This window comes from Erithacus rubecula, assembly GCF_903797595.1.
Source record: "Erithacus rubecula genome assembly, chromosome: 2".
NCBI lineage: Eukaryota > Metazoa > Chordata > Aves > Passeriformes > Muscicapidae > Erithacus > Erithacus rubecula.
In genome coordinates this window covers 24,148,983-24,172,492 of record NC_136685.1, presented here as the reverse complement: position 1 = coordinate 24,172,492, position 23,510 = coordinate 24,148,983, and the positions used below count along the sequence as shown (strand labels likewise).

The 23,510-nt window shown below is 37.7% G+C and overlaps 1 protein-coding gene across 1 annotated transcript in view; it reads right to left on the bottom strand.

Annotated features, from left to right (window-relative positions):
* The window catches only part of PRIM2 (DNA primase subunit 2), an 86,577-nt gene extending 63,449 nt beyond the window's left edge, over window positions 1-23,128 (bottom strand). The window contains exons 1-5 of the mRNA XM_079298683.1: window positions 22,904-23,128; window positions 22,130-22,233; window positions 21,757-21,836; window positions 16,350-16,470; window positions 506-601 (exon numbers count right to left, since the gene is read on the bottom strand). Of these exons, the coding sequence (XP_079154809.1) occupies window positions 506-601; window positions 16,350-16,470; window positions 21,757-21,836; window positions 22,130-22,233; window positions 22,904-23,057 (555 nt within the window). The 5' untranslated portion in view covers window positions 23,058-23,128. The remainder of the gene's footprint in view (window positions 1-505; window positions 602-16,349; window positions 16,471-21,756; window positions 21,837-22,129; window positions 22,234-22,903) is intronic.
* Between the last annotated feature and the right edge of the window lie 382 nt (window positions 23,129-23,510).

Below are 23,510 nucleotides of genomic sequence, written 5' to 3'. Positions count from 1 at the left end.
TAGAAATATTTGATTCATGTAAGCTACATATAAAAGGTTTTGCAAAAAGATCTGGAACCCAACTAACTTTACTCCAGAGAACCAGTGGGGCACACTACAATTTTTTTCTTCTCCCCTTGATCTCTTGCAAAACTAATTTCTGACTAATACAGTCAGACCAAACCTAATTTCAGCAATAGATGTTTGAGAACGTCTCCATCCTGAACAATCTGACAGCCAGGTAAATTAAGTAATTTTTCTGGAAAACAGTAAAACTTAAGACCATTTTTTGTGGCAAAAGGAAAGGAATGGCAGAAGACAGGAGATATTATTAGTAGTTCGAAGCTTCCTTCATTTTCCCTGTCCCTCTCTCCACTCTTATACTCACATGAAGTAGAGGAACTCTCATTAGTCTTTCAGATAATTGGATTTACTGTCACTATTAGATAAACTTAGAATTAGTAACTTTGCATTTAACTGAGAGAGAATGAATGCAGATCTGTGGGACTCAGCAATTTTTACTTACCTTATAGAATGTTTGTTCTTTTACTTTAGCCAGAGTGAAGCCAGGGGTTGATGTACTCAGCTCATTAGCCAATTCATTTTTCAGGTCTTCACCAATCTAAAATTAAGAAATTGTTTTAAAACTGTTGAAATACTTTAGGATATTTTTATTTTATTAGCATGAGCTAAAATATTACTGAACCTGTAATATTATCAGTTTAGTTGAAAAGAAAAAGAGCTACATGTTCAGCAATTGATCACTAATAATTAAGCAGAAACCAGAAAACACTAGTGGTCAACCTGTTAAGCTACCTTTCCTCTCAAGTAGAAGGCAGATTTTAATCTACAATAATTTTAAGCATTAAAAAGAATTGCAAAACACACTTTTTGAAAGTCAACTTCCCAAAAATAAAACTTGTGACAATCTTTGATTGTCTCTAGATATGCAGTAAAAGCAAGGTGAATAAATGGCAGTTAGTAAGGGCTTAAAAACCTTAATCAGATTGTAACAAAAAGAACAGTTTCAGCTTATTTTTGAATACAGATTTAACAAAACTGTATCTAATCTTGTATTCTGGGATTCAACTTTCCTTTTTCTAATGAGCAAGAACAATGGTATCTTTATAGCCCTTGAAGTGTTAGTGCTTTTGCAGTTCTTAAGTAAGTAAAGCAGCAATGCTGTAATTTAACAACTTAAAGTATTTTAAAATCACAATGTAAAATTTCCTAATAAAAAAACTTACATAGTGCATATACATAAATACACATCACAGAATATGTTGAGTTGGAAGGGACCTATCAGGATCGTGAAATCCAACTCCTGGACCCTGCACAGGACACCCCAAGAGTCACCTCATGTGTCTCAGAGCATTGTCCAAATGCTTCTGGAGCTCTGTCAGGCTTGGTGCTGTGCCCACTGCCCTGGGGAGCTGTTCCAGTGCCCAAACACCCTCTGGGTGAAGAACCTCTTTCTAAAACCCACCCTACACCTCCTGTTACAGCTTCAGGCCATTCCCTCAGCCCTGTCACTGCCACCACAGAGCAGAGATCAGGGTCTGCCCCTCCTCTCCCCTCACAAGAAGCTGTAGCTGCAGTGAGGTCTCCCCTCAGTCTCCTCCAGGCTGAACAGACCAAGTGCCCTCAGCTGCTCCTCCAGACCTTTCATCATCCTCATGGCTCTCCTGTGGACACCCTCTAATAACTTCATCTTTCTTATATTGTGGCTCCCAAATCTGCACACATTTGCATAACACACTTTTGATGAAGTATAACGGGAGTAGTCTCTGACTGAAAGGAATTCACATATTCAGGCAGGCAGAACACCTTCTCAAACGTAGAGGGACAGGAGTTTCACCAAAGCATAACATGCTGAGTGACACTGCTCTCCCTAAACTGGAGTGTGCTCCAGTACCTGCAGTAAGCTGATACAAGGCTGAGGTCAAGGCAGATTTTAGAGACTAGTCAGGACCAAGCCCAGGCTGTCACGTGCAATAGATGTGCAGACTCTAAATGCATGACAAAAATCACCCAATATCTTTCCTCTCTGTGGGAAGGAATGTGCTTAAGCAGTTTTATTCTCTGAATAGGGCAGAATATCTAATTTGTTGACCAACACTGATATGAAGTTAAATGGGCATTTAAACAAAACTTTTTTCTTTCTCAATTGAAAAACCCAAGAAAAGGAAACAAACACTTCTCCTGGAAGTCATGGGAAGGACCATTTATTTTCAAACTTGGAAGAGTAGCTTTGTGAAAAACAAGGATTTGATATATGCATATGAAATAGCCAAGAAAGCAATGTTGAAAAGACTTATGGCTACCCTGTCTGCATCTCGATGTAATCTGCAGTACTCTCTCAGGAAAACCAGCTTTAAAAAATAATAATAAAGATGCCAGCAAGGCATAAGAATGTAGCTTTGAAGAGAGAAGAAATGCTCAACAGCATTATATTTTTGCATGTACAAATGTAAAGCTCAGCAGCCTGTAAAGAAAACAATCTTTAACAAAGTAGCTGCATCAAAGCAATTAAATGTGTTTCTGTAAATGAAACAAGAAAATACTTTCAATAAAATACTCTCATTAACAATCTTGTTACACTTTGAAAAAATCCTGCTTTTTAAACATGACACTAAAACTATATACACAGTGGTATCAAAATTCCATTATTCCTTCCAGATAATCTATTTCTTGTCCAAGTAAATATATACCAAGTCACTGCCTCAGCCTGCAAGCCTGCCTTTCACCTACAGGGTTTTTAAGTTTTTATTTTAATTCCAAAATAGTGGCTTCCATTTTCAAATGTAACAGTTTTATGGATTCTTAGCAGTATTTCCTTAGGAGAGCCTGTCCACGTCATTCCAAACCCTCATTGACCATGTAAATACACTGACCAAATAAAAACAGTACCAGACATTGTACAGCAATGGTGGTTACAATTCCATTATTTCTTCTAGGATATCTTGCTAAAATTAACTGCACCAAACCAAGCCAAGGACAGAGTGGAGTTTTTTTCCAGAGAGCTATTAAAGGAGTTCAGAAACTGTTTTGCAGACAAGCCAGCAATATCGAGGGGAGAAAAAGAAGAGAGAAAGGCAAGGATTCCTTCTTTATTTGTTTTTCCAAAACAAATTAGCTCAATTTCATCAACAAAGCCCTTTTTTTTTTTTCTCTCAATATTACACTTTATTTCAAGGGGGATTTATTTCAAACTTCACAGGTTGTCTACATTCTTCTTTATTAGTAATTTGACCATACCAATTTTGTGGAGATGTAGTGTTAGTCATTTTAAATTTTCTTGCATGTCACTAGCAAACAATTTAACATTGTTGAGCTAAAAGTGATCCTGGTGAACCCTCACAAAAAACAGGTTAATGGGCTATGACTAAAGATTTAGATGACTGTGGACACTATGACGAAAAACACAGTTTTATCAGAAATTATAGTTTTTGAACAAACACAAATATTATTGCAAAGCTCTATTCATTATATAAATAATATCCATAAAACTGTAAAATAATTTATTTCTTACAGGCTTATGTATCTTATGGGTCAGGCAAACACTGAGCTGCCTCACAAACACTTTGCTCCTTTGCCTTTTCACCAAATTCACATTGCCTTCATGTTTTCAGCTAATACAGAGTAAGAAAAGAAGAAACAAGGATAATCCTAGCCCTTAACTAAAGCTGGGAAATTATTCCAGAATGCATTAAAAAATAAAATTGGCTTCCCTAAAGACTGGAACATAAAAAATAACCTTTTATCAGCATTAATGATTTCACCTTTTTCATGTCAAATTGAAGTTACAAAGCAAAGAAATAAACTACTCATAGTCTAAAGTCAGACTCAAGCTTTCAGTTAGGCTATGCCTTTATCACTGCATCCAGAGCATAATGAAATATCTATCCCAACTTTTCTTGGTTCACTGAAGCTAGAAAAACTTCTTTTTTTCTGTTGTTTTTGGGGCTTTCAATTATTTAAATAAGAGTACTATAGTTTGCATATTTAACAATTTCATCCTAAAATTGCACCTGCAAAAACACATTCCGGTAATCATTAAAAAATTAGATACAATTAACTACAGCTTTTAGGATTCTGAGACTGGAAAGATAAATAAGCTGCTTAAATTCTGACAGAACTCTGTGATCTTCACCAGATAAAACACTGTGTTGCTCAAAATATTTTAAAAAAACCCACAGAATTCTTCTGAGGGTCTCACCTGGTGATCATCTGACCTTCCATACAGGACAGATTAAACTCACCTCACAGCAAACAATTCACTAGTTTAGCCTTGTTCATTCGTAGCCAGTTTAGTAAGATGCTTATCACTGTGTCAGATTTGGCTTTGCACAAGCAAAGAACACCAGGAAAAGGATCCTCCCTTTTCAGTAACATGGGTCAAGTAGCATAGCTTGAAACAATTCAACAATTCATTGTAGATTCCTGATATTTAGGAAAAATAAAGATAGAAAAAGAGAGGAAAGAAGCAAATACTCAGGACAAGCTGCATTATTTCTAGTTTTCTTGCTTTCTAAGTGCAGTTTGTTCATTGACTTTTAAACACAAAACTGTCCTGGAAACACAAAGACACATAAATTTAGATTAAAATATGAATAATTTAATATGCAGGGCTTGGTTAAATAAACACAGACAGTGAGGTAGTCCAAAAACTTCAAAACAAATCTGATATCCCTACTCTGTTTTAATGAGGAGATAAGGATGCATGCATACATTATACTCCTATGTATCTCCAACTACTTAATTTTACTGTTTCTAAGTCTCCCAGTAAGGAACAAGAAATCCATGCACAAATCCTTTTCTTTTCCAAGACTCAGCTTCAGGTATTTATGTGCACATGCCACTGGTGTCCTTAGAAAGTGAACTTCCTAAAATTTTATTTTAGTCACAGAGCACCTAGTACTCAAGTGGCACAACACATTTCCCAAAAAAAAGTGGTATCAATCTATACTTTGCTAAATTCCAACTCTAGGCATGAAGCAGGAAAAATAATCATTTCCTAATCAATCTTCTCGATTTCCACACATCACACTACAAACCAAGCTAGCACTAGAATACCAAAGTATTAACCCAGATATCATTAAATTTGAGAATATAAATTTGAAGTGTAATCAGCCAGTTAATGAATACTAGTTTGATTAGCAAAGGACACCATTCCCAGCTCTCCTAGCAATTAAAGGGATGAAGAGCCTTAAACAAAACATTTCAGAGGCTTGTAAATCTGTCATTCACAAACCTGATGATTATCAATTTCATTTTGGCCAAGCACAAACTAATTAGGAAGAAAATTTTATCTTCCAAATTATTACAGCTTCATATTTTAGTTCAAATTCAGCTCGCTTGTAGATTTTAGACATACCTAAAAATATAAAGGGCAGAACTTGGAATTAGTACCTACTCTTATCCATCAATTGAAACATTGTTTGGTCATTTTTTAGAGTCAAGAATGGGCACAGAAAGAATGTTGTATGATCTGTCTCACTATGCAGCTAAATCATGGTTACCATAATCACAGAGAAATTCAGTGATACAGGTTCAGTCTCCTACATTCCTGACAAACATTTCCCTATATCTATTTAAAGGAAAGCTGAACAAAACAATAACTACAGAATTACCTAAAAACACTAACACATACATGTTAGAGTTGCACATGACTGAAGAGCTAACAGAAGACCCTTCAAATAAATACATCAACCAGTTTTCTTTCATTTACAAATCAGGCTAGTAACATCAGAGGCAATTTTAAAGAAACTTGTTAACAAATGTTTCTCTAGATTCAATCACAGGATTAGCCTCAAAGGGTGTTTCAAAGTTGGCAGACCATTTTCTGAAGCTTATGTCCAAAACAGCAGCTAGTAAATTCTACTTGCAGAGTAATTACATCTTGTAGAAACCATCCCATCAGCTTTTATGCTGCTGTATTAAGGAACAATATAAACATCTCCAAAACTACTGCATTCCCTGCTATGTAAAAAATGAATTAATTTTTCAAGCATTATTAATTTCAACCACTACAAAAGAACCTAACACCTTGATTACTCAAGAAAAAAATTCTTCTTGTACAACATATGGGTATCATTTTAAAAAATACACTGTTGATTTCCCCATTTTCTCTTCTTTCATTCCCCAAAAGAATGTCTAAAATATTTATAGAAAAAAAGAGGAGACACTTGATGACACTTTTCTGCTTGTCTATACTAAGTTTCTCCAAAGAATCCAAAATTACCAACTGCTAAGAACTGAAAATCTATAAGGATGAGGTTAGGATTTGCTATTTTTTCACCTTTTTCAAGCCTTTAGATAAATGGCAGTCAAGTATGACCTGGCCAACTACTGAGTGCTTGTGTGTGTCCCCTTTCTGCTTCTCCTACCTTAGGCTGAAGAGTGTACAAGATCCTATTTTCCACTACATTTTCAGCACAGGTGCCATTTCAATTTTACTTTTGAAATCCAGTTACAACAGAACATCAGTCTCAGACAGTATTCCAAATATGGTCTAGCTGCTTTCAGCTAGCTGAAGAAGAAGAATGTTTTTATTCATCATATCTTTACTGTAGCCTTTTTTGCAGTTTTTTGTAGTTTTCTGCAACTTATTTCAAAGTACATAACCTTTTCAAAGCAGTTAAACAAGGTACTTCTTCCAGAAAGAACATATATAGCACATAGTAGAGAATGATTCAGCTTAATAGTGGACTGTAAAGCTCCTATTTAACTCAAATGATGAAGTACACAAAGCCATCTAGTAATAATCACAGTGCACCAGTGCTCTAAATGGACATAAGTAACTGTATATTTTGTGGTGTAGTTTGACCTTACTTCCACAAGTCAATTTTAAGCAATAAGAAAGACCTTTTAAGGGTCCATTTAGAGTTCTGCAAATAATTAGCATCTGCTTCTAATCAAACTGAGATGATTGCCAAATTAAAACTTTTAATTAGCATTTTGCATCATTTACAAACTGTTGTTCATTATGTTTATGAAGGTGAACAAGGACATCCCCAGTAGCTATATATTCTTTAATCACATCCATTACTCAATTCTACAGTTTCATAGAATATCATCAACACCATATGTGCAAATAAATAATGCAACTAGAATTACTGCAGCAAAATGCACCAGCTTTCTCCATAACTAATAACAAAGTAATGCTTACAGATCAAGGATCCATTAGAGAAGAGTAAATAAAGAGCCCCCCAAAAATCCTGCCACTGAAAAAAAAAAAAATTAAAAAATCAAGCTTCATTTTAAAAGTCTGTGAGAGAATATTACCACTCATTTTAAGCTTATATATTTTAATCAAACCTCATCACATATACCCATACCTCAAACAAAATGTTAGCTCACTAGAACACCCAGGCTGCTTGGAAATCAACCAATTACCTTTAGATGAGAATAACTCACTACATTTTTTAAAGTACTAACACTACAATGTTTCACTGTCTCATTTAACAAACTAGCACTTAAAAAAACCACCTTACTCCTACACTTCTTCACATACAATTTTGTTTCTCTTATGACTCTGAGCACAGAGTTAAATGACAGAATACATATTTTTGGCAGTAAGGCACATTTCCCACTTAGAGATAAGCACCACTGGTTTCATGCAAAGGGACAAATACAAGATTTAAATAGAGGAAAAGTAAGATATAATTCAGGACCATTTCCTTAGCAAATGCAAACCATAGCCTACTTGCATAGTTATTGTCTTAGCTTGGCCTAAGTTTCCATCCAGTAATATAAACTTCAGTTTCTACTTTTCCCCAACCTGTATGGGAAAGGAAGAAATATTATTTGATGCCTCTGAAATGAAAAGTCATAAAATCTATCAGAAGAACATTCTGAATTAAACACCTTTTCCAAAATGGATAATTACAGTCACAGCCCTTTAGTGGCTAGACATGATATTGAGTATTATTTCCAATGTATCTGTCCTTAACAGGGAACACAAATGAGTGTCAAATTCTCATTAATCCACATCTGACTTTAGGATCTTCTGTACCAAATAAAGGCAGCCATAAAGCATTTTTACAAGAAGCTGAACTACAAATATTTATACAACTGCCCCACTACCAAGATAAATATTTCTGAAGAAAGCATAATAGTGATATCAGAAAGTCTCTCATAGGACCACTCTGATCATAAAAATGGAAATTAAAGAAGTTTAATTTCTACTGCTTAAAGCAGCTAAAAAAGCACTTCAACTGCATCATCAAAGAGCTACTGTGAAAAAAAATAAAATCCATCACTAATGCATTTTGCTCTTTCCATTTTATTTTGCAGTTCTCATTCCTTCCTCTCAAATGCCTGCAGATGCACTAAAGACCTTTAGCTCCCCCAGCTGACTATTCCCATCTGCCATTCCTTCCCCATTACCATGACTCAAAAATAATGTGCTTTATAACAGCATCTAAAAATTAGGATATCTGATTCTGCAATAATTGTCTGTTACCCAAAAAATAAGGCATATAGACTAGAAGTTATTTAAAAGGTCATAATATTTTTTAAATTTCAAGAGGCTACTCAGAGGTAAGAAAGTTCAATTTAAGCATGATTTTTTTTTTCTGCTCTGAGGAGTGAAAATGGCAACACAGATGTATTCAAGATGAAATATACTACACTTAGAAGTTTATTTCTTTTGCACAGTGCAGAAAGATAATAGTGAACAGAAGCATTGCAGGAAATATCCAATTATACAACATCCTTACACCACAGATTAAGATATGTTAATGACTGTTAATTTTCATTTCTTCTGGAAGAAACAAAGAGGTACTAGCAGTCTGAAAATAAGGAAACCAGAACAGTCAAAATGATGACCAGAATAACACCAAAAAATAAATTCAGAATTAGATTTTGCATTCTACTCCACTCCATATTCCAGTATGTAAGTTAAATTCCTGGAAAGGTACAGCAACAAATCAAAGCATCCAATACTTAGTACCTATGAAAAAAAAAAAATCACAAGACAAGCAGCAATCCACCCATGTCAAACCCAACTATGTTAAGCCAATTTCACAGCCTTTATCCCAGTGCACAGACCTCAGGGGCATTAAAAAGTAGGTGTCATATTGTGTCAAATACCCTTGAAGGCACCAAATGACACTTTCACATGGCAAATGACCAAACAGTTTCACTCAATCTTCTGTAACTTGGGTTCAAAACCCATTGTAAAAGCCATGCATGGAAGAATAGAACCCAAAATAGAAAAATGGCTTAAGCCAAAATCCACAATCAAAGTAAAATTTAATACTTCAGTTCCTAACCTGTATAATAAAACAGGAGATCACACACTAAAATGCCATGAGGCTGGGGACACTGCAAGAGAATGGGATCAGAGAAGAAAACCTGATCTAAAACTGAAGGCTATAAAAATGGCAAAGGACACTGACAGAAAAGAGAGAACACCACACAGAGAAAGGCTTAAAGAAGAAAGCAGGAAGTACAATTACAGATAGAAGGCAAATACAAAGAGATGGGAAAAAACAAACAAACAAATAGGAAAAAAAGCCCTGCCTTTCTCAACTAGTTGATAGAACAAGAAAAAACGTTAGGTTTGACATTATTTTTAAAAAGTTAAAAGGAAAGTAAAGCAACAGAAGGATGACTACTACAGTGAGACTTCAATACACAGATGAGGGACCTTTGCAAGCAAAGCTGTGACATTTTCTCACACTCAAGGCAAATGGAACTACTGTTATCTTCAAAATGCTGTTGAAAGTGTTGAAGGGAAAAAAAATAGAAACCAACAAAACCCCCACCAAATTAACAAATAAAAAAGCCCCACATACAGCACTTTGAATGTAACCACAGAACATTTTGTCCACCTGAACAAAAGATACTATAAGACCATCCCCATGATGAGAAAGTGTGACTGGTTAAGGTGAACAGGTTTTGTGGCAAGTTTTCACAAGAACCAAGTGTGATGGACCCAGAAGTTCATTAGATATTCCAAATCAACACAAGATATTTCACAGACCTACAGCTACAGATGCTAAAAGGACAAATCTTCCATTTGATGTCTAAAAACAAGGGGCAGGTCTTGGAGACTTAAAATTATGCATGGCAAAACAGACAAAAGGCTGAAACTCAGATTGAGGGCTTCAAAGGAGGTTTTTCCAACCATGTCAAGAACAGCTTTGTAGTTGAAACCCAAGTATCACTTACCTATAAAACCATTTATTTTACATAATTCCTAAATACCCTGGACAATATACTTTGAGATTAAAATATTTTCTTCAATGACTATAATATTTTAAATATTCACAAATTTCCCTTTAAATATCTTTACATCTGTTAGTGCCTTTTACTGTCAGAAACTGTCAGGCATCATTGATGCAATTACTCATTTATAGTAAGATTGAAATACTTTAATCTCCTAAATTGATGTAAATCTCAACTGCACACCTGTGTTTGCATATTCTCTTTGATGGGCTCTGTCACCTCAAATGTCAGCATTTACTCCTCTTGAGTGCTGCTTAAGGATTTCCGATGCTCCCTACGTGACTGACTTTGCACATGGATTATTTAAAATGCCTTGAGTGCTGAAAATTACATGCCATACATAAAAAGCTTCTGCATTTATCTGGATGATTGGGAGTACCGTCCCTTAAACACCTTTATCTTTTATTTTTTTAATAATTAAAGTATAGAACAGACTAAAAACATTCTGAAATACCTTCAGAACTATTCCATCATTCTCCTTTTACTGTGACAGAAAACCAATCAACATATCAGGGGAAAATACTCTTAAAGCACAGATTTATTCTTGTTTTCCTTTCACCCTCACCCTTTCTTGACATTTTATTTAATATCATGAACTCTACCTCTTGCTCATGCTAGCATAAATTGGTAGGTCCAAACAATAATATTTCAGAATACATTTTGTAAAATGTAAATTTTGTAAAATTTTGAGCACCAAAGCAATCTTCCACTAGGCTGGGCAGCAGCAGTCCAGGCATCTCCCACACTTGTCAGAGAAGAGACTGGCCAAAGCTACTCCTACAAGTGATTAAAATGCAATCTACATGTTAGTAGCACAGAAAAGTGTCTCAAATACAAACTCAAATCAAGCTTCTTTTTTTTTTTTTTTCCCCAAGAAACCCAGGTCCCAGAGACTTCTTACAGAACCATAACTTCATCCAGTGCCAGCTTTGTAAAAACTTTCTAAGGATGAACTTATCTAACCTTCAAATTTCCAGGACTGACAATTTATATTAAATGTAGAGAGGCATATTTTCACAAACATCATAAAAATTTTGAATTGTAATAATCCTATGCATGTTCAGACATTCATCATACTGAAGCCATTATGTTCAGCTTGAGTATTGCTAAGTTTACAGGCCTCCTTTTTCAAGAGAAGGGCATCTTTATAATCAGGTAAAACTCCCCAGAGCAAGCATTTAGAAGCTGTAATAAACACTGTGTCACGAACTTTGCTCCATCAACAATACAAATGTCAGCCACCAGGCATAAGAAATCCTATTAGAAATTTAAAACATTAGTTTTTCTTAAATTCAATTTCTATTTTTAATTACAGAAAGCTCTTGCTCTTTAATAAAAAATTTCTTTAACCCTGAGATGAGAACTACCATCATATCAAATTCTCTAGAGCTGACCATCATATAAAAAAAGCTTTGGAAATGTGAAATTTTTTTCTTATAGCTGTTAGCAACTTCCTTCTTTCCAAAATTTGCTAATTAAGATGTTTTTATTAAATATGGAAAGATCTTAACAGCTTCTCAAGTATTATCTGTTAGTGGGATTGATGATTTCTTGATTCTATAAAGCAATCATTCTCAATCCACAACTCACAAAATCACAGAAACTTAGTCTGCAAAACCCCTGCAAAATATATATGTAAATATCACTTCCTCATGCATGTAAGCAAATAAGAAAATGTGAGAGGTGACAGTTATTGAATTCTCAATTTTAGGTTCACTTTGTTGGTGCTCTAAATGATGACAACTGTAGCAAAACTGTACAAGAAAATCCATTTATTCCTCCTCCCCACAAAAGAGTCTTTTTTCTTAATAAATACTGACAAACACTTCTGACAGTGGTTCTTAAAATTGTTAACATTGCCATGCCAGACTACTCCAAGGTCAAGCTTTAGCAGCCCTGGCCTTTCTCAGATTACTGTTCTGAAACCAGAACCATTATCTAGAAAATGCAAGGCACCTCTTTTCTCATTAAAGAAATTTAACTAAGAGTTTCTTAGTGCATCATAAGCAATTGAAAGTTCTGTAATAGAATTTCTTTCCATTTAGCCATATAGAAAATGGATTGCAGCATCAGAACTTACTTCCTTTTTCTCAAGACCATGTCTTTTCCTAACAGGTAGAGCACAAAGTCTGAGCACATTATTCTGCACAATAAGGCATGAAAACATTGTAACTTCTATCAGGGAAACCTGAGAAGAACAGTTCATCCTAATTTCCTTTTCAAAGGAAGTGTTTCCTTTTACATATAGAACAGTGAGAAAAAGAATACTGCTTTTAGAGTGGTCTTACTCTTACAGAGGCCTCTACATAGCACCATGGCACTTAGACCTGTTTCAAATACATATGGAATTCATGAGTAATATTCAAATAGTTTACATGTGATAGTGCAAGGAAGGATTAGTTTTGCCTAAATTCCCACGAGAATTGGAAGCAGGGGGTGAAAGTAGAAGAAGGAAAGTAGATTTTCAATGAAATTATGCTTTTTTGCCTCAACAGGAATAAGAAAGTAATACCTTCTTAATCATTTTGACATATTCAAGGCACATTCAGTAGCACAGAACCAAGCCATACTCCCAGCTATTTCCAGCAACCTGCAAACATTAATTTATTCTTACAAGCCCGAATGCTGAAACTGTGACAGGAGAATATGAGGCTAGGGAATAAGCAACAAAAATACAGCTCCACAAACACACCTTTCTTTCACTGAAAGGTCTGTTGAACCAGGGAATGGCATTTCCAATAATCTCTCAAAGACACAGGAAAGCCTCTGTTACTTTTAATACTTCACAAATCCTCTTACCAACATGCACTGATGCCAATATTTCAGTCCAGCAACATATAAGGTACATCAGCCACATATCTTAGAATATTTAAATTGTTCTAATAAGCAGTATTTGAAGTGAAAGGCTTTCTCAGTGGAGTGATGATTGCATATTAATATTTATTCATTCAAGTTTACAATGAAAGCTACAGGCAAAGCTGGAGTTTGCTAACAAAACATTTCATAGCTGCAGTGATAAAAACTGCTAAAATCATTAATGCAGACACTCAGACAAACAAAACAGTATTTAACAGCAGGCACTCTTTTGTAATATCCCTAAAACACCAACAGCAGTTGTTTTTCTAAACAGGTATTGCAATTTCAAGGTTTTTGATCAAAAGAAATAGAATGAATTTAAGTCAAAAGGGGAAGTTTTGAACCTAAGTTATAATGAGAAAACAGCAACTGTGGAATAAGAGAATTTACAGAATTTTGGACAACTTATATTCTGCATTCTCCATAGTACATAATGGGCGAAAGTCAAATGGTCTATTAAAAGAAAATAGCATCATTTACATGTAAGTGCATGTATAAAGTCTAAGTTACAATGAGACCTATTTAATTGTACATAACTTCTCTTAAAATGATAAATAAATCCTTAACCACAATTTGTAACTACTGTATTTAACCCCAGCCGCTAATTTTGTCATATTTAAGCTAAATCACAGTCTTGGTTATAGCTCCAGTAACTCTATAATATGCACAAACAAGAAGAGTTAAAATGGATTTTAGCATGCACAAACATGTAACTATATATCCCCATGGAGACAACAACACAGAAAGCTACATTTTTGAGCAATCCATACAGGATTTTCATACTTAGATTATAAATTTTAAGGGTATCCTCAACAACTACCATAAGCATTCATTGAATGCACTTATTTTTCACTTCCACATAGTTTTCCAGATGTCAGTATTCACAAGTCCCAAGGTCATTGTAGTTTGCTGCAATTTCTACAGCAAGAAGCCACATTTTAAAAATAGTTTGTAGATTGCAAAGCTTCTAGAGCAAAGTTTATGAATAAAAACATATTTTGACCACAATTACTTTTCAACTGATTTCAATTATGTGATGAGAACAGACTGCACATACAATTCATGTAAGAATCAAACACAGCAATTGCTTTTCTTATTACTGAAACATTTAGGGCAAACTATCACACAATTCACCAAGAAAGCAAGGTAATCTTAACATCACTGTTATTTAGCCCAGATGGCCAGATAGGGCAGATAAGATTTTATCTGAAAAACACAAACTAGGGACCTGATAAGAAGCATCCCAGAGTCCAGAGAGACTTGGATGATGTAGTTGCTAAGCCATTCCCCATGATGTTTGAAAAGTCAGAAGTCCCAGGTGAACAGAAAAAGGTAAACATTGTACCCATCTTTAAAAAGCTTAGAGAAAACCCTGTGAACTACCAATCAGTCAGTCCCACCTCTGTGCTTGAAAATCATGGAACAGATCCCTCCTAGAAGCTGTGGTAAGGCACATGGATAACAGGAAGGTGATTTGGGACAGCCAGCGTGGCTTCACCAAGGGTGAGTCCTCTCTGACCAATCTAGTGGCCTTCTATGAAGTGACTTCAACAGCAGACAAGGGAGGGGCTACAGATGATATTTATCTGCATTTCTGTAAAGCTTTGACACAGTCCCCCACAACATCCTTCTCTCCAAACTGGAGAGTCATAGATGCAGTGGAAGAACCATTAGATGGATAAGGAATTGGCTGGATGTCTACATTCAAAGGGTGGTGGTCAATGCTCAGAGTCCTGATGGACATGAGTGACAAGTGGTGTCCCTCAGGAGTCTGTATTGGGACCAGAGTTATTAAATAATCTTCATTACTGACAGAGGTGATGGGATTGAGTGCACCCCCAGCAATTCTGCAGATGACACCCAGCTGAGTGGTGCTGCTGACACACCTGGAGGACAGGATGGCATCCAGAGGGACCTGGACAAGCTCAAGAAGTGGCCCAGGGGAACCTCATGCAGTTTAACAAGTGCAAGGTTCTGGGTCAGGGCAATCCCTGCTATCAGTCCAGGCTGGGGGAGGAACAGATGGAGAGCAGCCCTGCCCAGAAGGACTTGGGGGTGCTGGTGAATGAGAGGCTGGAAATGAACCAGCCTTATGCTCACAGCCTAGAAATCCAACTGTATCCTGGGCTGCATCAAAAACCAACAAGAGGAGGGATGGGATTGATGGCCATAAAGTAAAACACAAGTTTCTACCAAGGAAGTTTCTACCAGCACCAGGAAGAACTTCTCAATGCTGAGGGCTGCAGATCACTGGCTGCCCAGGTTGTGGAGCCTCCCTCTCTGGAGACATTCAAAACCCACCTGGACACATTCCTGTGTAACCTGCTCTGGGTGACCCTGCCTTGGCAGGGTGATTGGAATGGATGATTTCCAGAGGTGCCTTCCACCCCTAACAGTTCTGTGATTCTGCCCTTCTGCTTCACTCTGGAGAGACCCCACCTGCAGTGCTGCATCTAGCTCTAGGGTTCTCAGCACAGGAAAGACATGGACTTTTGGTATGAGTCCAGAGGAGGAACTCTAAGATGATCAGAAGGATAGAACACCTCTTGTATTAGGAAAGGCTGGGAGACCTGGAATTGTTCAGCCTGGAAAAGAGAAGGCTTTGGGGTGACCTAATTGTGGCTTCCAGTACTTGAAGGGAGCCTACAAGATGAAGAGGGACTTTTCACAAGGGCCATGTGGTGACAGGACAAGGGGGAATGGCTTCAAAACAAGGAAGAGTAGGTTTAGGTTAGAAGTAAGTTTAAACAAGAAAAAAATTTTACTGTGAGGGCAGTAATGTCCTAGAATAGGCTGTCCAGAGGAGTCATGGATGTCCCACTGCTGGAAATGTTCAAGGCAAGGTTGGATGGGACTCTGAGCAACCTGGTCTACTAGGAAGTGTCTCTGTCCACAGCATGGAGTCAGAACTAGATGATATTTATAAGGTCCTTTCCAACCCAAACCATCCTATGACTTATGATCTCATCCACCTGAAATTTCGATTCAAAAATACCTATCAGCTTTAGTAAACATTGTTAACTTACCTGTGTAATAACACATTTTTTCAATTGTGTTCGTAGACTGAAGCAGACTGAGCTTCTCTTGTTGTAGCACAAAATTACATCACTTAGTCCTCACACACACTATTCCCCATGTTTAGAAGTTCTGTGTAGTTGTTTTTTTTAGAACTGTAACTCTGATTTCTATTTTTGTAAAAAAAATTGCTAAAACTGTCTTAATGAGAATTTTTAAAAACAACAGATGTGCAACATAAATACAGAAAGTAACACACTTACAGCTTCAAATGACAAGTTAACATGTTCCAGGAATTTCTGCATTAAATTTTCAGTTAGTTCATTGAAGCGATATCGGAAGAGATCCATTTCTTGTTGAAGAAACCAACGCCTGAGATCTTCACTGAAAAAAAAAATAAAATTAAAAAATGATTTTCTGAATATACATTATTTTTTTGCTTGAAAACTAGACTGCAAATCTAGTGAACACAACAGTAATGCTGACTTTGGATGTGACCCACACACTGAGAAGTGAAGGCAGGAAGCTTTCAGTAATGCATATTCAACCAGAAAAGATTTGTGGAGAGGCAGTACTTTTTACTTGTTTTAGATAAAAATACTCAATTGTAGGTAACATTCTCCCTTGATATTTAAAGGACAGTTTTTTCCTACAACGTGGCACAATATTTCTTCATTGTGCAATTAACATCGCAATTAATGTGATGAGGCAAAGACATTTTGAAGGCTACTTCTTTTAATTCTCACTTTTGGTATATCTCCAGCTGAAGAAATATGCATGCATCTCAGAAAAAGAAACAACAGTGCACTCTATCCTAGGCAACAAATAGCCTGGAAACAGACAAAAGGAAAATATATGGCAATTAAGTTGAGCGAGGAACAAAAATAGACTAACTCTTGACAAAAGTGAAAAAGGTGTTTAGCAACTGCAGGTGAACAAGTAGAACAAACAGGAGAACAGGGACAGGAGTCAGAAAACAAAATAAAACAACACTGAAGCCAATCCAAGTACTCTAAGCACTCATGGAACTCTTCACATCCTAGTGCTCAGACTCCCAGGCATCAGCACATTACTCAAAGCTACAGCAAGTAGGACCCAGAGTGCCAGCAACAAGAGCCACATGTGCAAGCACAGAATGCAGATGATGCTGCATCTCACTACCACAGGGCACCCTCCTAAACTGTCCTGAGAGCTACCCTGTGAGCCACTGCCATTGCAATTCACAGAGCACAGAAATACAGCAGTCTTATATGCTCTCTTTACAATATATAAGCATCTTTTCCCATAGGGGACATGTGAATCACAACAGAGTTGTTTGTGGTTTTGTGGACAAAACCTCTGCTTGAAATTTGGCTTGAAGAAAAGTAATTATTACATAAAACAGCCAAACTGAAAGGCAGTTAAGGTGCTTTGTAAAATATAATCCTGTGGACAGTCTCAGTGCTTGGGATGTAATAATAAACAGTGCAACTTAAATGGAAGTGAATGCTTTAATGACTGATCTGTTGCAGTTCTTCTGTGGTAATCTTGGACTGTAGTTAAATCCTGGGATGTGACAATTTTTTCCATTTTCCTTGTTTTACAGTGCATTTATTTTCCTATGGGAGGAACCAAACAAAACAACACCACCACACATACCCATAAAAAACAAACAAACCACAAACACAATTTATGCAATTGCTTTGGAGACCAGCCAGTCTGTTGTTCCTTTCCTTCAGCAAAGCAGATTGGAGGCTGCAATCCCACCCACCCACTTAAGCTACTATAACAAGAAAATACTTTATCTCTTATACACACACCTATGTGGATTCTTCCTACAGCTGACAAAATAGCTGACAAGCTGACCTTACATTACTGTATATGTCCAGTAAAAACTTAAACTGACTTTCCTAGGATCATCATCATTAGGGCATTATTTACATCACTTCTAAAGCCAAACCATACTTTATATTCACTATTCACATGAAAAAAAATTTTACATTTTTTTCCCTCAAACTCATACTAAGTAATAACACTTATTATCAGAACCCCAAGCTTAACTAAAAGCAATGTCACTGTCATTAAATAACTAACCAAGCTGCAGCTGAAGCTGAGGAAGTTGCAGGTCATTGAAGTGTAGGTGTTAAGAATATCTCCTCATTTTTTGCTACTTAACTTTCTGGAGTGCAGATCACTCAATAGTTTAAACCAGTTCATAGATTCCCAACTATAAAAATAATATTTAAAAAGTCTCTTTCATATAGGCAACAGCATTTGAGGGGTTGGGGTTGGAATAGAAATACTCTTCACCCCACTGAGGGGTAGGAAAAACCAGCATACTTTTTAGGAACATGAAGATAGAAATACTTAGAGAAGGCATGCAAATGCTTGTAAACCTGGAATTTAAGACTCACATGCCACAATTTATACAAGAGTTCCAATAAGTTAACCCTGATTTATGAAAACTCTGGGCATGGGCCAGATCACAGACTACTCAGAGTTTAAATTTTAAAGACTAGACAGCAAGGGGAACATGGGTACAGATAACAGAAAAGGAAATTCTACTCAACATAAAGAGGCAGCAATTTCAGCAGAGAAGTCTAATTTATCATACAGAAAAACATGTCAGGGAGTAGTGAACAGGCCTTGCTAAATTTGAAATCAAATTTATGTCCTTGTTATGTGACACAGACACAAATCAAACACAAAATACTTTAAAAAGGCACAAAAGTGTGTTTGAAAGTTTCCTGGATAAAAGAGTTTTGCTGTCAGAGCAGAGGTAAAATTTATTTCTTCTTCTTAAGAAAGTAAAATGAAAATTATGCTCCTATGATTTTCAAGGTTCTTCTTAGCTGATTTGCTGAAGTGACAAGAGATGCAGTAGACAAAAGCAAAAATGCACACTCCCATCCACATACAAATAAAATTATCATTAAATCTGCACCTGCCATGAAATCAAATGGAACAAGATCATGCTACTTCCTGGTCTTGACAGATCTAAGGGACATTAGAAGAGGTGTGAAAGAAGGGTATGGATGAGACTGTTCTCTTGAGACTGTAAATACCTTATCATACACGAATAAGCTTTAAAATATTGGATTTCAGAAGGCAGAAGAAGTTAAGTCAAGAGATGATGACTACCTTACAAATTTTAACTGACCAGAATGGTGGAGATGGTCACTTCAGACCACATGCAAACCAGATCCAAACAATCCAATTTACAAGTGAGGACTGATAGAAACTGGAAAAGAAAAACTGATATAAACTTTTACCCCTGGATGGCACTGTTGGCCAGCTAAAAACTAAAAAAAGCACTATCATAGGAAAATATCAACATGAGCACACACAGCTGCCTCAGGAACTGAATTCAACCTATTTTGCAGTTGTGTCCATTTAAGTGCACTTTTTCAATCACTTCTTAACTTTCTTCAACTAACCTAATGACTTATGCCAAGCTTATTTTTCTAACCTAATATGATAAAAACTTGAAGTACAGCATATTCTATTTGCCTCCCAATTTTATTCTTTGGAAACTTGCCAGCTGTAGATGATAGAAATATCCCCAAAGTAATTGCTTTCCAAGAGAGAATAGAGAACACTGGGTACAGGCTCACCTCATGGTTCTTAGAATGCTATTTTCCACATTATTACTAAGCACTAAATCCAACTTTCCAAAGTACAAATAAAAACTAACTAAAAGCTGCTTTATCAAACAAGTACATACAAATGGGAACACAAAATGGGACCTGGAAGTTGTCTAAGGAGTGTCCCAAGGGCTCTATCCAAAACCCCTCCTCCCTGTAAAGATGTCTTTCCCCCTACATTACAAAGTCAGTTTTTTTCCTGCTGATTCTGTGGCCCAAAACAGCCTTTATTCATTTCTGCACAGCAGCTCACCTTGAACAAGCTGCCCTATTCTGCCCTGCCTATAGTCTAATTTTTAAGATACTTCCCTGAAACAATGGGTTTGAGCAGCATCTCCAATTTATTTACTAAGCAAGAGCTTCAGTCAAATTCTCACCTTCCACAAGAGCAGAATTTTCATCCACTACTAACACCCTCAAAGCATCTCGACTTACACAATGAAAAAAGGAATGGTCTAAATAATTTAAAAAACAACTAAATGCTTAAAGCAGTTTTTGATTTGGAATTAAGCCAAATTGAATATGCAAAGTGCCACTAGTACAAACTACTATGTTTACAGGGGCCTTTTGTATCCCAGACTACTTGAGGATACTACCTTTTAGGGGGTTTGGGTAAACTTACAATACAGGTAAGTCAAGACATTGTCTCATGAAAATCAGCAGGACTAGTATGATTAGGGAGTTTATAAAAACACAACAAACATGGGCAGGAGAAAGAAGGCAATATTACACTTGCTATTGACAATCACAAATTCTACCTGAAGAACACAGGAGGGATTTCAGTTGCAATTCTGTTATTCAATCTGCTCCCTTCTTTCAGGATTTCAAGCTACACTATCAGAGTCACTGCAGGGAAGGCTGGTATTTATCTCCACATCCACAACCTGTTCCTCATTGTACATGCATCTCTGATCTAGCAGGCTCATTGATCACACATACTGTCTTCACCACAGCCCAGATGTCTTTTGAAAGGACAACAGGATTGGAAGTGAATGATCTAGAAGATTTCACAGTGTTTAAAAGTCACCCAGAGCCTGTCATGGTGAGGTTTCATCCATCTGGAGGCAGGCTTTTGAGGCCTTTGCTACTTCCTACTCTGATCAGATGTTCTGCAGCAGGAATCCACAGCTATTTCAAAGAAAATCCCCATCCATTCCAGCTCCATATCCTGGCTTGGACCACAATCCCTCCTACTCACCTTCCCTGTATGATTTTGCTTACAAATCCGTATCCATAGCAGCACTTCAGTCATGTCAGCTATCACAGCACCATAATATGCACTTAATTAAAATGAACTGTATTGAAGCCTTAAGCACAATCAAATTAACAATTCAACACACTTCATATCTGTCAGTTTTAATTCTAAAAAGACTGCAGTGACAAGGAGTAAAGATTTCATAGAAATGTTTAACAAAACTAATAGCAGACATGAAGCACTGTCAACCTTTAATTTCACCCAAAATCTACAGGGAAAACAAAAAGAATGTGTCTGACAGGATCAACTTTTTGCTTAAAATTTCACACAAAAAAATTGCATTGCAACCAGCCACAGCAATGAATATGGACAAAAAACAGAAGCAGTAGATGAAACCTCAAACTCAGATGGTATTTTTAGTTGGTCAGAAACAGTGCTTTCTGTACAGTAATATAAAACCTATTTATAGTCATGTCTTTGGTCATTTATCAACAGTTAGCATATACAGAAGTTTAACTATGTTATCAATCACTACAAATGCTTGACAGTTAATACTGACATGCTTTCATTCTGAAAAAAAGCTATCAAGAGACTCAAATCAGCTGTATGTGTTTAAAAGCCAAAAGTTTGGAAATTTTTCAGTTGTTACAAAATCCATACATTAATTGATTCCACATATCCCTTTTCATCACAGATGAAATCAGATTCCTAGCAAAAAATCCTTTTGGAGCCTACCTCTCTCTTTAGCAGCCATGCAACTTAAAAACACCTGTAATGTCTATAATAAAGCACTGCAGTATCTGTACACATTAAAAATTAATAAGAGTACAGTATAATCCAAAAGGTACTTACGACTGGCAGTAGGCAAGACGCAGTATGAAATGAGAGATATGATCTTTTCTTCTTGCCTCATAATCACCCTCAGCCAAAGCCTATAGAACATATTCTTATTATTTCAGAGAAATAATCTCTCCCAGATTAAAAATTCACAATCTATTTACCAATGCTGTTCAATAGTGTATTAACAGTCATCTTTCAGACAATAAATGCCAACTTACTCTAAAGAAAGGAATATATACCTTCAAAGAAAAATTACACCTCTGACAAAATGACAGAACTGCTGTTTTAGAAATAGCATTTCATCATTTCTACTTTTATTCATTACTCCTGAATGGTATAAAGAAAATAAAATGCAAGAGAGTTCTGTGTCTTGATCTTTACTTACTCTGTAGGGAAATTTCAGTTTCCGGAGCTCAACCTCCAGCTTAGCTTTGTATACATCAGTACCTCTTACATGGTTCACACCCAGATTTTCAACTACTTTAAGCACTGGGCAAAAAAAGAAAAGGTCCGTGTTAGAAACAACATGCTGAAATCAAACTAAATGCATGACTGCTTGGGAAAGACACAAACTGGGGTAAGGCCACAGGAATTGCTTTTAGGGGTGTGAGGAGCAAAAGGGTGAGAAATATAGAAGATAAAGTGAGTCCTGAACAGCTGGCACAGTTCTGGGATCCACAATGTCAACAAGGAAAAGGAGACCCCTAACTCTGATGGATCAGTCCCAGAACATTGGTTTCAACTCTAATGGAAACTTGGATCCAGCAGTTTTCATGACTTCAGGAGAAGCCCTGCCTGCCAGCCACAACGACCTGAAACGCAGTACTGAGACATCAAATATGCCAAAACATCTACAGAATGTGAAACGTGCTCATAAAAACCCCCGGCGTGAACCAAAGTAGACAAGCCCGACAGCTACGATAAAGGCTCATTGTGAGGTGTGTCTGAGCTCTCTGAAGGGCCCAAAGCAAAGCGTTTCCTTCAGCGGGAGCTGGCGGCAGCCCGAGCAGCCAGCCCAGCTCCCGGCTAGGTCAGGCCAGCAGAGCATCCCGGCCTGCCAGAAACACACACCCGGGACAAGAAGATTCAAAGCATCGAGGGGGAGAAGGCACGGGGAAAAGGAGAAGGGAAATGAAGGAGGGAGAGAGACGCTACTCACGCTTCAGGCGGTCGACGGCAAAGCTCTCAAACTCCACCAGAGAAATGCTTTCCACGGGGGGCTCCAGGTAAAACTGCAAGCTGTGAGGGTACTGCTCCCGCCGGTCCCCAGCCAGTCGCGCATGCCTCAGCCTCGCTCGGCTGGAGAACTCCATCTCCCTTCCTCCGAGGCTGCGGCTGCCGCCGGCGCTGCGCCTTCCCGAGCCCCGCTCCCGAACCCGCTCCCGAACCCGCTCTCGAACCCGCTCCTGAACCCGCTCCGCCCGCGACCCGGCGGGACCCCGACCTGATCCCGCCCGGCCCCGCGCCGCGCTTCCCGCGCTCTGCCGGCCCCGCCCACTTCCGCACAGAGCCGCGCCTCCTGCGCGGCCATTGGCTGCTGCAGCCATGTGGGCGGGGACATGCTGGCGGGGGCCTATACCCGGCACAGGCAATGCCCGCACCCGGCATGGCGGGCCCGGCACAGGCAATGCCCGCACCCGGCATGGCGGCTCTGGGCACGGGCGGGACGGTGCTGGCAGTGCCCACACCCGGCATGGCGGCTCTGGGCACGGGCGGGGCGGTGCTGGCAGTGCCCACACCCGGCATGGCGGCTCTGGGCACGGGCG